General features: G+C 32.9%; 1 protein-coding gene across 2 annotated transcripts; it reads right to left on the bottom strand.

Moving 5' to 3' along the window:
• Window positions 1–2,821: 2,821 nt before the first annotated feature.
• On the bottom strand, window positions 2,822–15,331 carry LOC117924528 (autophagy-related protein 18b-like). Of its 2 annotated transcripts, none has more exons than XM_034843162.1 (4): window positions 15,149–15,331; window positions 14,953–15,026; window positions 3,134–3,199; window positions 2,822–3,002 (listed from the first exon to the last, which is right to left on the bottom strand). In XM_034843162.1, exons 1-4 carry the CDS (start codon window positions 15,205–15,207, stop codon window positions 2,899–2,901), a joined length of 303 nt encoding a protein of 100 aa, XP_034699053.1. In that variant the 5' UTR covers window positions 15,208–15,331; the 3' UTR covers window positions 2,822–2,898. The 2 variants fall into 2 exon arrangements, with proteins under 2 accessions (XP_034699053.1, XP_034699052.1); XM_034843161.1 differs by having other exon boundaries at window positions 2,855–3,002; window positions 3,126–3,199.
• Window positions 15,332–16,932: the final 1,601 nt, after the last annotated feature.

Consider the following 16,932-nt stretch of genomic DNA (forward strand, 5'->3'; position numbering starts at 1 on the left):
TTTTCCATTGTCAAAACTATATCCAGGCAGCAAAGAATAACATAAAAGGCAGAACAAGTTTAAAGTTCACAAAATGTTGAAATATTTGAAACACAAGGAACAAAAAGATCATATATTCCACAAAAATAGCTTGGCATTTGTATGAGGAGAGCACTAACTTGAGGAATTTTACGGTTTTTGCAAAGCGCAACATTAATAATCTTGGATAGGGACATATTGAAGTTGAGACTCACTATGGTTGACACCTCTGGAAAGCCATTTTGAAGTTAATATGGAGGCAGAAAGTTCACAGATTTCAAGGGCCAGTTGGAGAAGGGAGAGGAGGATAAATAGGTGATTGGTTTAGGTGAAGAAAATCATTTGTTTTGGAAGATAAGAGGGTGTGAGATTGTCCCTCATTTTTAATTTCACAAGTTTCATAGTCAAAGCTCAAGAGATGTGATTGATAAGAACAAGGAAGGGAGGTCTGTTGACATTGTGAACTAATGAAACCAAGTTTAGAAAGCCTCTGTAGGAGATCACAGAGTGGAAAATTTACTCTTTCATCTTTAATGTACATTTTAGATAAATGGGATTCAAAGGAAAACTTATCAAAAAGAACCTTTCCAGATGGAGAAATATAAAATATACCCCCAGGGGTACAGGGAGGGATGGAATGACAAAGGTGAAGACTAAAGTCAGATCCTTGATTGTGTGAATGAGAAAAGACAAATAAATAAATAAATAAACCTGCATATATAGGGGGGAAAAACCTAAAAAGAGCACAACCAGTTTCCTTGAAGAAACAAAATACAACAGTCAACATTGCCATATTTTGTTTCAGATCAATATCATAAGCTAATCAATTAAAAACTACTTAGCATCAAGACAAAAATAAATAAATAAATAAATAAACACTTGAGAAAAAACAGATAGTATTCTCAAGGATCTTTATATTGTGCATTTTCAAAGTCTTGACAAGGCTTACAGAAGAGGACCTTCTGAAAGATTCTACTACTCACTGCCATAATGATTCATTTTCCATAAAGGTTCCTATCCAGGATAACTTCTGCTGTTACAGATGATTCATAATATCAAAGTAATTGGAAAAAATAAAAATAAAAAGTTAAAGCTGGAAACCTAAAATGATGAAGCACAGCAAGAATTCTGAAAAGAAGAAAAATGAATAAGCAATCCTCCTAGAACCAAGCTTATCCCATATATTCTTAACTAGTGATATGCACTAATTTTTATTGCACAAGTCAAACTACTAGAAGGAACTACTCTTCAAATTTAGCATCCCTATCTAGAGGAATGAACAATTAGAGCAACGACTTATCTATTCATCATTGAAAAGCTAATTCTCAGTGTAAAAGTGACAAAAACTGGATTTATTTGTTTTAGCAGAAACAAACATCTATCATTGCCATGAAATTAGTAAGTATAAAAACAACAAGAAATCCTTTCCCAATTGCATAATCTGATAAACAGGTCTGATCAAAAGCTAGAGAAGCTAAAACTGTCTAAGGCAAGAGTAACAGCACAAAAGCTTGACAATAATATTGGTATAATGTTGGCTTAACAATATTAATTCGGTTCCAAGTAACAACTAAAAACAGTTTAGCTTCAAATTTCAAACTGAAATTACTAAGCTATATCACATGGGTTCAGGTACGAGAGTGCCAAGTGTGGGTATGTGTCCAAGTGTCAGATCCTTGACATCCCAAAATTTTAAGATACAGGATTCAGCTTAAAAGGATCTCAATTATGGGTGTCGATGCTTAGATACGGCATTAATATCATAGTTATCATATGTATTTTATTTTAATTTAAACTTATTGAAAATTTTTATTTCTCTCTTTATTTTTAATATATTAAATTTCATTTTTTTATATTTTTATTATTTTAGTTACTGAAATTATCTTTGGATTTTATATGTTATTAATTTTCATATATTTTTAGTTTAATTAAATGTTAAACAAATTTTTTTAGTTTAATTTTTTAGTTTTAAATAAATGTTGAAAACTTATAGAAAAATATATAGTTGATTTTAAGCGAACCTATTGAAAACTTTCAAAATTTATATTTTTAATTATTTAAATTGAAGCTAATTTATTTTAAAATTTTATATATTTTAACATTGATATAATTCAACTTAAGTATAATTTCTATGCAAAAATATTTTTTAAATCTTGTTATTTTAAGTTGATAAAATTAGTTTGAATTTAATATATTTTTTAGAATGAAAAAAGGTAATTGTTATTATCTATTATAATTTCTTTTTATGAGATAATAGATAATTGTCATTATCTATTATAATTTAAAAAGAAATTAAAATAGAGATAAGAGTCAAATAACTTATTGGTGTTATTTAAAACAAGTAAATAAATTTATATTAAAAAAAAATTAAAGTTGTATACAATGCAATCTAAGCATGTCAAACACAAATCTCACACCCACTTGCACCCATGTCAAGATGGCTATTTTTGGGTGAAACTGAAGTCTTTGTATATCAAAAAAGCTAAGATGTTGTTTGTTTTTTTAACTTTTTGTTAAAAGCAAGTTGCTTTCAAATTTTAGATGTTTTTTTTTTTTTACTTTTTATTAACTTATTACTTATTTCTTAAATTTTTTTACTAAATAGAAAAAAATTAAAATATTTGACTTGTTCTTTAATGGTAAAAGTAACAAGCTGGTTTTTCTTTACTTCTTAATACTTAATAAAAATAAATTATTAAACAAACAAACAACTTAATACTTAACACTATTAAACATTATTTAATCTTAAATTCTATTTAGAATTAAATCAAAAAAAACAAACACCACTGAAGTATTGCCTTGAATTCATAAAATAGCAATTGTTCTAGGGAAAACAAATAGTAAAACAAGCAAGATATGATAAGTATTTTTTACCTTTTCCTATTTAGACGAATGGCAAGGACAGAAGTTAAAAAATTTAGTTCTCGGCGGGCAGCTCCAGTGGTAGTGTTGAACAAACAGAGACGGCGTGGGGATAAAGATGGCTGTGGAGTCAGATGGAACCATGGTAAATGATCAATCAGAAACTAAGAGAAGTTAGTAGGAAAATGTACTTTTAATAAAAGGCTACACCATCTAGCACAACAAATCAGTAGACCACCAAGCACCTGCTCACCAGCTCCAACAATGGCAAGAAGACTAGAGCTAAACAGCATCTCAACAATGATGAAACCTCCAATAGCTAGCAAGGGAAAACAGATAAAATTAGGATGAATCCAATCTACAATTGTTAAACTTTATTCTCCCCAAATTGGGGCATGTGAATGTAACATTCAAACTCAAATTCTTTCCCAAAACAACAACAAAATCCACCCTTATTAAAGGAAAAAGGCTAATTAATCATTTCACAAGGTGCATGCCTAACCCATAAAACATACCCTTTTTTGGAGCGAACCCAACACAAAATGATAGGATAGCAGTACAAAATACTAGATGGATGACTGCAACATTATTGAACCATAGCACACTGTTTCTTTCATTATTATAGGAACTCATAAATTGAGGAAAAGAATAATGGTGGTCATGATGTAATAAGGCTAGCAACCCTTAACAAGGCTCTTCTTGGGAAATGGTAATGGGGGTTGGGAAGCACCATTTCCTTTGGAAACAGGTTATTGATGGCAAATTTGATGAGATTGAGGGTGGTTGGAGATCCAACAAGTTAGGAGAGGCTTTTGGAGTGCGTCTTTGGGAGGCTATTAGACATGAGTGGAATGAGTTTTGGCACATGACTAGCATCTCTATTGCGAATGGGGCAAAAACCAAGTCTAGTTAGATGGACTGGTGATTCTGTGTTGAAAGATCACTTTAACTTCCTTGTTTAGAATGCATTCTAAAAGAAATGCTAAAGTAGGGGATCTTTGAGTGGAGGGGGTTGGAGAGGTTGAAACACTTGCTTTCATTGGGGCTATTATGATTGGGAGAGTGGGGAAGCGAGAAGAACTTTTTGGCACATTCACACAATGTGTGTCCGTGGTTTAGGAGAGGAGAGATTGCGCCAGACTGGGGTGAATAATGGGAGTCTTTCTGTCAAGTCTTACTATATTATTCCTTAACTTCTGAAATCTCCCAGGACTTTCCAATCAAGCAAATCTGGAATTACAGGGCCCATTCATGGCTGTTTCCATGGGAAACTGTTCGGGAAAATATTTTGGCAGTTGATCAGCTTATGAAGAGGAGCTGGATGTTGGCTAATAGGTTGTCTGTGTAGGGTCAAGGAGTTAGAATTTCATACTCTTATCCAATGCATCAAATCCCTAGTTCTAGCTATATTTGGCTTGCAGTAGGTATTTGCAAAATCTGTCAGATTGCTTCTCTTAGGCTGGAAAAGAACATGAATGCAGAAAAGATAACAAAGAATGTGGAACTTGGCCCCCTTTGCTTGTTTTGGTGTATATGAAAGGAGCACAAACATCCAGATCAAGTGTTGAAAGTCTTTTTCCTGAAAATGTCTTTTTGAATGGACTAAAAGATCCTTTGGGGAGTTGACCTTTCCTTGATGGATTTCATTGAGGCTTGGGTCAAGATTAAGCTATATAGGTTTTTTTTTCTGTGTTTTCTATTGCTTTTTTGCTTGCTTTTGTGCTCTTTCTATACTCCAAGTGTACTAGGATTGTGCCTCATTTTTTGTTAGGCCCTTTCAATGTATAATCTTGTTTGCCTATGAAAAGAAATGTATAGTTTAATTTTTCCAAAATTAGACAAGCCCGTGACTGTATGTTAAAATTAGGATGTCTTACTACAATCTTTTTTTTAATAAGAATTCTACTTCTAGTTCCAGCTTCAGCATGATGATAGAACCAAACAAGATTATTACATTAGAATGTTGTATTTCTCCTGCAAGATCCACATTACTAACACGGATTTCTACAGTAAGAGATGCAAATCCTATATGTAGTTTGAAGTTTGAAACTATTTCAGCATCCAGAATGATATCTTGTTCCAAGATTTAGTTGTCTTTCTTGCAAGGAATGTTGTACTACAAAAATGTTGCAATTTTTTAAGAAATGAACACATTATTAACTGTCCATTTTGTAACTTTTAATACCTGAAAAGCAGAAAGCCATTAATTTATCAATCCTGGACCTTTTTATGACATAGTATGATTAGGAATATCGATTAACCCTCAAAATTAACCCATGAACAGCACTCTCAGCCTTGGCACTGAGATTGCTTGCTCACCATGTCAGCAGGCATATAGGACAAACAAAAAATAGTAACAACAATAAATTCAGAACTCAATGACCAATGAATTAAGAGCCCCCAGAATGGACTTTTCAGATTAATTCACACCATGAACAAGAAACTAAAACACTAAAAGACATTTCCATATCTTTTGTTCCATTCTTGATTTCAAGTTGAGTCTCTAACATCTTATCAAAAGGATATTTGCAAGACCCAGTTATACATATGGAATATTTATATAGTTGATTAAATGTTCTCACTATACAACTTTTAATGCTTCAAAAGATCCTTAATTTTAATGCATGCATCATGTAAGATTTTATTGTTATAAAACAAAAAATAGTAACATCATTATGTGGTGATCATTACAAATCCATTATTTTCTTAAACTTACATAGAGAAAGTCAGTAAAGAAGATCTTAACTAGGTGGTAGGGAAGTTCCACATACAAGAGGAGTTTATGGTGTGGAGAATGGCATTATCAAGTTTATAATAGTGTCACAGAAGAACAAAAGAATCTGAAAATATTTTTTTTTTCAAATTTCACTTTGTTTGGTCTGAGGACTCTTTAGAAGAAAGGTTTATCTCTTTAAGTATTTATTTACAGGTTAGGATCAGTCATGGGCCTCCTGCTTGCCGACAGTTGCAACTTATTACTCTTTTGATCGAATGTCTCCTGTATAGCTCATGTACTTTGGTTACAGCCCCTTGTTTGGTGCTTTCTAATACATTTATTTCTCTATCCATACACACACAACAAAAAAACAAACAAACATTTGGGAACTTTCCTTATAGTGGATATATCTTCCCCATGAATAATAATGCACATAATCAAGAAGCAAGCGCTTTTGAATATCAAAAACCCAATGACAGAGGGCAAAAGATGGAAAGCATTTGCAAAGTTTTCATAAACATACATGATATACAAGCCAAGCAGATTAAAATATAGATGATGTAAGCAAACGATTTGTGAATTTTAGATACAACAATAGGAATGTGGTTCATTGTTTGTGTGGATCATGTTTTTGACATCTCACTAGGTTATATTGGAATCAACATAAGATATTAAAACTACATTGTTGATCATGAAATTCTTTTGAGGCAAGTGAGAAATAGCTACTCCTTCCACTAATGTTAAAGGAAAAATGCACAGGCTAAATTGTTGTAGTATACCCTTCAACATCAAACATTTGAAAATCTTAAGGTGATCTTTGTTAGACCAAGGTTTGGTTAATTTCATGTTTTGATCATAACAAAACAAGATTTGGATTTAACATTTACATTTAAGTGTGATAGGCAAGAGGATTTCCTTGGAGACATCAAGAAGAAGATATATCAAGCTAAAAAGGAAAGCAAGAAGAAGAAGGAGAAGGTTCATTTCAAGATAAATCTTCAGGACCTTAATAAATGTAAGATTGTAAATCCACTAAGTTATGATTGCATTTCCTATTTTTATTAAAGGGCCTTAATTTATCCAAATGCCTAAACCGTTTTTCTATTTTCATAAATTGGATGAAAATAGTTTTGAAGAAAAGCCTAAACTTAAATTGTTCAAGAGTAGCTTTATAAAGGTTTTTCAAAATAGTAAGCAGTTCATAGCCGGTTTGTTCCCCATGTTTTTGAGCTAAATCTTGTATATTTATTAAGATATCAAAAACAAAGCAAGAACCAGTTGACCACCAGGTCAATGGTCAAGGTGGTTTGCCAAAATCCTATAGTAATGGCCATCGATTGAGTTGAAAGCTTAACCAGTTGAACTATTCACTCAACCAGTTCAAAGTTTACCAATTCAACTGATCAAACCATTTACTCAATCGATCAAATTGTTCACTCAATCAGTCCAGCTCAGTGACCTAATGGTCACCTGTTATACCTTCTGCCAATCAATGGCTAGTGAGCCAATTCAATCGAAGGTTATGATAGAGCCTAACTATGTCTAATGGCTAGTTTGACCTTCTAACTCCTATATAAAGGATCTGTACTTCATTTATTAGATGGAGAAGGGTTCCAAATTGTTGTTCACTTATCCTTTGAGCATTAGACAAGAATTTTGAGTACAAAAAGCCTAAATTTGCATTTCATTCTTAGTGCACCTTATCAATCCTAGTTTGTGTTGTATCCATTAAGTAAAATCATAATCTAGGAGTTCTTATTATTGTAAACTCAATCTTGTAACCTTGTGAGGATAAGCTCGAGTGTGAGGTATCATTTGAGGAAAAATTCAAATGTGAGGCATCACTTAAGAGTTTGCCAAGTGTATGGTATCACTTAGGGAGTTTAAAAGTGAGGTATCTTTTGAAGCTTGTTGAAAGCCCCTCAAAACCAAGAATCAAAGTAGACAAAGCTATAAGGTTTGGTTTGAAGCCTTAAACATTTTTTTTTGATCAATAAGTATAAGATTGTATTGCAAAGAGGCGCTAAAGAAGCGACCCACCAAATTACAGTATAAAGGGACTTACCCCCTTACAAAAGGGCCCAAACATCAAAGGACAAGGTAGAACAAAAAACCTCTCCTTAACGCATACACACCCAATCTATATAATCTATTAAGGTCGAAGGACCATCTTTTATCCACACTTTGGATTCCACCACAAAAAATACACAAAAGATGCTTTCAGCCTTTGAATGGACAGCTCACAATCCTCAAAAGCAATTGAATTTCTAGCCTTCCAAATAACCCAAAACAAGCATAACGGTCCCATTTGCCACGACACCTTCCTTTTCTTTCCCACAAAAGACCCCCTCCACCCTAAAAGGGTTTCCTTGACTGACCGGGGGAAAACCCACGAAACACCAAAAAGGAAAGGAACACCATCCATACTTCCCTCGTTTTTTCACAATGGATAAGAAGGTGATCAATTGTCTCCTCACTCTTATGCAAAGAAAACATCTATTTGCCATAACCCAACCTCTCTTTGCAAGCAATCCAAGGTTAGAACTCTCCCCCAAGAAGCCTCCCACGCAAAAAAGCTCAATTTGGGCTGCACACAAGAATTCCATATAATTTTTAAGGGAAAAAAGCAAGAGACCCCGGCTGCATAGTCCTATACAAAGATTTCACCGAGAAGTCCCCATTCTTTGAAGCCTTAAACATAGTGCAACCTTTAGGCTTGGGATTGAACCAAGAGGAGAGCGGATGTAAGTTGCATTGCACCAAACCAATGGAAAATACTGCATTTGCATCTCTCTATCCCTTATTTCTTTATATTCCATTGTCTATATTATTGTTCATAATTGCATATATTTTTCATTTGCACTCATTAAGCTAAAAAATTAGTTAAAATTGGCCAATACCTAATTCACCCCTTTCTTGGATGTTCACCTTAGGTTGGATTAGTATAAACCTAAAAATCTTAGATGCAACTAAAAAGAGAATGACTTCTAAGGGTGCACATCTACTCTAGAATCACTTTTTATTTTATTCTTTTATATAACCAACATAGCATGCATAACCTAGGGTATCCTATCAAAAAAAAATGCATAACCTAGGGTAGATAGCTTAAATATCATCTTTAAGAAAAAGGTTGTTGATTCATAATTGCAATAAAGACCGTAAGCCTAGGTATTTGCATAGGAAAAATTCTCTCTTTTAAGGGTTAAGAAAAAATTGGTTAGGGTAATAAATATGGAGATAGGAAATTTACTTTTTTTATTATTATCAATTCTTTGGAAATACCTATATGTTAACATATAACCAAGATTGTTTCAAAACTGTTAAAGATTATTTGTGAAAGTATTATTATAATTTGAGTATTAGGGTTATTATGGGGGTACAATATATAATATTTGGTACTTCAGAAACACATTCTCTTCTCCTATTCCTTGTTCTTGAACACAATATCAAAGCAAGTTCCAAACCCTATGTCTTAGTTGCAAACCTAATTTCCATTGGACATTGCCCTTTGCTTATTTTGCTATTCAAGTTATTCCAATCTACCATTTATTTAAATGGATTCTAACGGTAGTCCCATTGCTAGGAATTTAAACCTAAAACAATATTGATATCCAAATTACTACATAAAATTGAATGAATCCAATTATCTACTAATTGTTCCTAATTTTCTGGTGAATCTTTTATCCATAAACAAACTAACTAGTCTCTTAATTTTTTTGTAACATTCTTCCCTCTCCATTTTGTGTTTCAAAATCTCTCAATGAAGAAGATGATTGGTGGAAGGTATGAAGTTATTGGAATTTATTACCTTGTTGGCCCACCTCTTGTTCCAGTTGCTATACATACTTTTGTTTCCTCCATGCAATGAAACTATCTCACCCTCCACTTCAAATTCTTTGATTTATGGAACTTCCAGTTATATTAGAGTCCAAGTTAGAGTGTCAAGCCTATGAGTTAGGCAAACATCATTGGTCTGCTCTTGGTGCTAGGGTCAATAACGGGAGTTCCAATCCTTTTCATCTTGTTCATTCAAACATTTGGGTTCCATGTTTTGTTTCTATTTTATATATATATATATAAAAAAAAGATATATTGATCAAAGTAAGACTAAACACCTTCACCATACAAGGAAAACTATAGACATACGCAAAACTCCTCAAGACTAAACTCAACTCCTCTCAATGTTATCCACCCCTTCGTATTACAAACATAAAGCCAACCAAGTTGAACAACATTAAGTAGAACTCCTCTAAAAGTAATAGTACAAGAGGCCCATAAAGAGGAATAAAAGTGAAGTAAATCCCACAACATCTCTTCTGTTCTCCACTTTTCCTCAAAGATCCTAGCATTTCTCTCTTACCACACAATCCAAAGTATAGTGAAGCAAGCAATTTGCCAAAAGGTCTTGCCTCTGATGGAAATTCCCAATGTTTCTAATGTTTTAGGATTTAAGTATTTCTTAAATTTGGTTAGATTATTCTAGAGTCACTTGTTATATTTGTTAAAAGACAAATAAGAAGTTGCTTATGTATTTTAGTCCATTTTTAAAGAAAGAAAAACATAATTTAGTGTGCCCATTAAAACATTTGGTTCAAATAATACTTTAGACTTACATTTTCTATTACTAATTTTTGTGAGAATAATAGACTTATTCATCAGACATCTTGCTCTTACACTCCTGAACAAAATGAAGTAGAAGAGAGAAAAAAAAATACCTTTTGGAAATTGCTCATTCACATCCTTTTCATATGCAAGTTTCGAAAAAGTTTTGGGGGTGATGTTGTCGTTTCTACTTGTTTTCTCAATAACCATCTCTCATCCAATATTCTTGGTAATTAATTTTTATTTTATATCTGAATATTCCATTGCTTTCTATTCCTCCATGCATATTTGAATGTGTTTGCTTTATGCATTAAGCACCACAAGTTCAAATAAATTTTTACCTCGGTCCACAAAGTATGTCTTCCTTGGATATTTCAAAACTCAAAAAGGTTAGAAACGTTTTAATCCCACTTTCAATAGGTACTTAATTAGTGCAAAGTTTCAATCTACCCCTTTTTTTCTTTTGAAACTCTTAGTACACAACTCTTCTCTTTAACTAATGATCTTCTTCTCATTATTCCTGTGTCTAAACCAATTGCATCATCAGCTCCCAATATTCATGTGTCTAAGAAACCTTTAATAGTCTATGTGAGAAAGAAGATGATCATGACTGAGATTGCTCCTTGAGACGTACATTCCACCACCATTCAATTGTCAACAATTGATAGGAGGTTCATCTCCTATTATTGATTCTTTGATTTCATCTTATCTTCATTTCCTCATTACTCTTCAAAAAGGTAAGAGAACTACTATCAATATCCACAATCTAAATACCCTAATTTTGCTCATTTTTCTTTTCCTTTTCAATCTTTACTTCTTTGTCTACTATTGCTATTCCTAAGACTTACCAGGAAGCTCTCTCATCTTGGCTAGAAAGTAGCCATGGAAGAAGACATGAAAGTATTATAGAACCGTGACGCATGGGGTTTAACTACTTTACCATGAAAAATAGAAATTGTTGGTTAGAAGTGGGTCTTTATTTTCAAATACCATCCAAATGATACTATTAAGAGGTTGAAAAAGCGACTAGTTTCCAAGGGATATATGTAGACATGATGTTTTTTTTTTTTTTTTGATGGACAACAAGAGCATTCATTAATAAGCGCCAAAAAAGGAGGGGGCACGCCCTACATATACAGGTTGTATACATAGAAACAAGTCACACACACCTCAACCAAAGAAAGACAACAAACAAAACAAAGCAAAGTTAACCACAAAAAAGAGTATCAAGGAAAATCAACATAAAGGGAAAATCCAGCTCCAAAGAATCCCTAGTCCAGTCAAAAAGAGTCCAAAAGAAGAGATTCTTTAAACCCTGGTCGGAAAGATCTTCCTCTTTGAAGGTTCTTCGATTACGCTCTTTCCAAATACACCAAAACAAACAAATGAGAGCCAAGTGCCACATTGCTCTAATCTTCTTTTGCAACCCCTTAACTTTCCATTGAAGAAGGAGATTTCTACTGAATCTGGAAATACCCAAGTCACTCTAAAGAGGGTTAATAAAAAGGTCCAAAGTTCTCTTGTCTTAACGCAATGAATTAGGATGTGATCAGCTGATTCTCCACTCTCTTTACATAGATTACATCTATTGACCATTTGTCATCCCCTCTTCATTAAGGTGTCTATAGTTAGGATCTTCCCCCAAACAGCTTCCCAAGCAAAAAAGCAAGTTCTAAGAGAAGCATGGATCCCCAAACCTCCTTCCCCGAAAAACAAAATTATTCTCCCCACCTAGAGAACAATAATAAGACTTGACACGGAAAAGTCCTCTCCTATCTTCTTTCCAACATAAAGTGTCCTCACCTTCTTGCACTTTTAACGGGTTAAGAGAACCCAAAAAGCGGTCACCTCCTCCACCTCCCAATCTTGGAAAGGTCTTCTAAAATGAACCTCCCAACACCCCCCTTCATCCCCTTTCTCTTTTCCAAGATTCTACAACTGTAGCATTTTTATGGGAAGCTATCCCAAAATGGTAGGGTAAAAATCTTTTAGCTTGAAGTCCCCTGCCCACATGTCCCACCAAAAGCTTGTACGACTACTATTTCCTATATGGATAGTAGTTCTAGCAATAAACTCTTCCCACCCTTTTCTAATGTCCTTCCAAAGGCTCATCCCAAATAACTCCCTCCACACTCAGTAGTCCAACTCCCCTCCACTCCCCGAACTTTCCACAAATGATCTTCCTCCACAGACTATCATGCTCAACAGAGAATCTCCATAGCCATTTGCATAGCAAAGCTTTGATTGAGGCTATGCAATCTTCTTATTCCCAAGCCTCCAAAATTTTTAGCCTTACAAACATCTGACCATTTTACCATAGATCTTGCTCCTATCTCCCAAATCTCCCCACAAAAGTCTCTTTGAATTCTCTCTAATACAATTCTCACTTTTCTAGGAATAACAAAGAGGGACATAAAATAAATAGGGAGATTTGAAAGGGTGTTCTTTAAAAGGACAAGTCTTCCTCCTTTGGAAAGGTAGTGTTTTTTCCAAACAGTTAATTTCCTTTTAAACCTCTCCTCAATAGAGTCCCAAACACCACAATGCCTATTAGGGGCCCCAAGGGGTAATCCTAGATAAGACGTGGAAAGCTTTCCTACTTTGCACCCAAAAAGAGAAGTTGCTCTATTCACATCCACTATTTCCCCTACTGGAATAAATTCACTTTTTTGCAGATTTATTTTCAAGCCTGACACCAATTCAAAACACATGATAATCCATTTCCAAAAATTCAGCTGCTCTACATCATCCTCACAAAAAAGGAGGGTATCATCAGCAAACAAAAGGTTGATATAAAGGTTGGTGCATTTTTGACACCAAGTTGATATAAAGGCCAATTTCGACTTCCCTCTTTGTAGACATATGATGTTGTATACTTTGATTGGCCTTTATATCTTCTTGGTGTCAAAAATGCACTTTCCATATAGTATTTTCCAAAAGAAGTCTAAGTTTGTTGCTCGGAGGGAGTCAAGAAAGGTGTGTATTTTTAAAAAGCCATATATGAGATCAAACAATCCCCTCAAGAATGCTTTGATAAGCTTAGTGGATTACTAACCTCTCTTGGTTTTTTCTAGTCGCCACTGAGATCATTCAGTCTTTGTGAAGAATACATGATTAGGTATGGTGATTTTAATTTTGTATGTTGATATCCTTGTATTTGAAGGTGATTTGTGTGGAGTTGAAAAGGTGAAAACATAGTTGAAAAATAATTTTCAAACTAAAGACGTGGGGTTGCTTAGATATTTGTTGGGTATAGAGGTGCTCTTAGCAAGAATATCAATGCAAAATTTACTAAGGCTAGTTTGTTAGGATCCAAACCTGTAAATACACCCATGGATCCTAATGTACAATTGAAAGGAGTAGATGATGTAGATTTTGCTGATACAAGAAGGTATAGAAGTCTTGTTGGAAAACTCATATATTTAACTATGACATGTCCTGATATTACCTTTGTTGTGAGTGTTGTTTGACAATATATGAAAAGTCCTAAACAAGTGCACTGGGATGCAGTTTGCCATTTTCTCACATACCTAAAAGGAACAGTTGGAGTGGATATTTTGTATAAGAAGCATACCGAACTTGATATTTTCAATTCTTCAGATGCTCATTAGGTCAATTCTGAACCTGACAGGCAATCTGTTAGTGCATATTACACTTTTGTGTGAGGTAATTTGGTAACCTAGAAAAGTAAGAAGCAAAATGCTATGACCAGATCTAGTGTTGAGGCCCAGCATTGTGCTATAGCTCATGTGAATACAAAGTGTTATGAAATAACTAGGTCTTGAAACTAAAACCCTATGATTATGCTGTTTGATGGTCAAGCATCTACGTATATTGCAAGTAGTCCTAGGTTTTGTGAGCAAATAAACATATTGAAATGGATTGCCATTTCATTCAAGGAGTTGTGATGAGAAACAATCCACTTCAATATTTTAGATCAAAAGACCAACTTGGAGACCTATTTACAAAGGGCATTTCAAAAAATCTGTTTCTATCATTTGGTTCCAAGATAACCATTAAAATTTCCTATGCTCCAACCTCCAGCTTAAGGGGAGTGTTAAAGATTATGTGAGGGCATCATTGTAATTTGAGTATTTGGGTTATCATAGGGGTGCAGTATATAGGAATTCTCTTCTCCTATCCCTTGTAGTTTAACAAAAATCACCTACTTAACTCCTTAGCACTGATCAGTGGGAAGCACAGTCACAAAAATGGCATTTGGAAATAGCATTCAGCCTCAGATATATTCAAACTCAAATATATTCGAAATTGGGAGTTGTCCAGGAAAATATTGGAGAAGTCCAGACAAAAATCCAAAATGAAATTAAAGCCAAGAAAAGTAAATGATATTTCAAGAAAAAAGGGAAATATTTTTTATCACACCCGGAAAGTTGGGAATTTCCAGATATTAAAGAATTATTGAATAAACCGGATACATGCAGGCTCCATTTGTTTTATGAAAAATCAAAGATAAATTTGACATTTATCAGTTTGTCACCGTGAGCGGGAGGCTGTTACCATATACATGCAATTTTCTACAACATTCCTGTTCCAATATCTTCAATAAACACCTTTTGAACTTCAAAAGTAATATTCAATCAAAACGTAACTCAAATTAGCACAGAAATTCATCCGTTTCCGATTCACAAAAACTAACTGAACGCTAAAATTCGATTCAACAAAACTTAAAAAACAAATGTAAATTAAATAAACAAATAAAAACAAGGAATATGAACTAATATTGAAAAACTTGCCTCGCTCGTAACGTAGAGTCCCTGTTTCGGAATCGAACACTTTGAATCCATCCCTCGTGCCAATCGCAAAGTAACTGAAATTCAAAAATACCAAAATTCTCTGTTTGTTTCAATAGAAAAGATTCCCAAAAGCCTAAAAAAATAGGGAAAAGAAAAAATAAAAATGAAGAAGAAATAAGAGAAAGGGTAGTAGTACCTTGTATCTTGATTGAAGGAAGCGCAGAGGATTGGGTATGATGAGGAATGATTTGCCATAGCTGTTTATGATCCTTAGGAATTGGATTCCTACGTTTTCATGCTTGGAATTTGGATTCCGTCTCGATTCGCGGCATCCAGGAAGAAAGAGAGAAAAACTGAATGAGCAATGACACCTAGTCCAACACGGATGAGAGGGACTCTGATTGTGACCATGAGTCCATGACCAATAAGACATGGGCCCGGATCTTTTTTGGGCTTGATGGGCCTAGCACCATGGCAACTTTTTCATTCCGGGCCCAATGTTTTCGAATTTCTTTCCTTTCCTCAAAATGAAGCCCATTTAAAGATTCCAAAATTATAAAATACTTATTTAAGTTTTTTTGTCAAATTAATTTATTAAAAACAAATCAATATAAACTATTACTAGAATTCTGATTTTAAAATTTTTTTAAATATTTTATCAATCATACCAATACCATATTTTGACTCCAAGGTTTAGGTTTCGCTCAGGATTTACCTTTCTTTTACTTCCTAATTTCCTATCAAAGAGAAAGCAGATATAAGAATCACAATAGAACAAATTAGGCACGACACCACTTTGCTTACTTTAAATCAATTCTCATCAACATAGATTTTTAATTATATTAAAATAAATATAATTTATAAATAAATAAATATAATAATTTTTTATAATTTAGTTTTGTAAGATACAAATTATTGCACCCATAACAATTCACCCCATTACCATTCCTAAGTTGACATAACTAAATAAATAAATAAATGTGATAGAGTTTGACCAAATATCCTTAAAATTTGTTGTTCTAGCATTTAAAAAACTTTATAAAAGAGGGCTTAAGTCACTTTTCGTGTTCATGGATAGGAATTAAGTTTTAAGAAATTCTAATTGGTTACCCTAATAACCTTTATGTTATATTTCAAAACTATTCTTAAAAGCAGTTTTGTGTTTTTTAAAAGCAAAGAAAATATAAAAACACATTTGGTTATCAATTATTCTCACAACAGATTTTGAAGAATGTTTGTGAAAAATATCTAAGTTTTTAAAAAATGCATTTTACTTGTTTTAAGACATTTTCACTTGTTTCTAAAGAGCTATTTTAAAAAATAATTATATAAATATAAAGAGTGATAAAAAATAAAGTATTATGGATAAAAGTTATTTAAAAAAAAAAACATAAAATATGTTGAAAATATTTGGAGTTTCCAAACAAACTTTTGTTATAGAAAACTTCATAGAAATATTCCCTAACATACCCTTAGGCTATGCTTGGAAATTATTTCAAAAAATAGTTCTAATAAAGTTTTTAAGAATAAATTTAAATGTTTTCATAAACAAAATTATATTTAGAAACTAAGGGTCTATTCGATAGATGTTTTTGAAAACTATTCTAGAAAACAATTTTTAAGAACAACTTTTTATGTTTCCAGAAATAAAATTGCATTTAGTAACTAAATTTTAAAAAACAATTTTTGCTCTAAAAAAATGTTTAGTTAAGTTAATAAAAAAAATACTTTTTAGAACAAGTAAAACAAAAAATATGTTTGGAAGTTGTTTTTTTTTTTTTAATTGAATGTTTTCTTCAATTAACTTGATATTGTAAATATATAATAATTTTTAGATTCACACTTCATTTAAATTAAAAAATATATTCCATTTTGAAAATTATTTGCATCACTTATAATTTTTTTAATATAAATAAATATTATAACAATTATCACACCAAGATCATATTTTAATATGATATATTAAAATAAATAATTTTT

The sequence above is a fragment of the Vitis riparia genome, chromosome 11, assembly GCF_004353265.1.
Source record: "Vitis riparia cultivar Riparia Gloire de Montpellier isolate 1030 chromosome 11, EGFV_Vit.rip_1.0, whole genome shotgun sequence".
In the NCBI taxonomy this organism is placed as follows: Eukaryota; Viridiplantae; Streptophyta; class Magnoliopsida; order Vitales; family Vitaceae; genus Vitis; species Vitis riparia.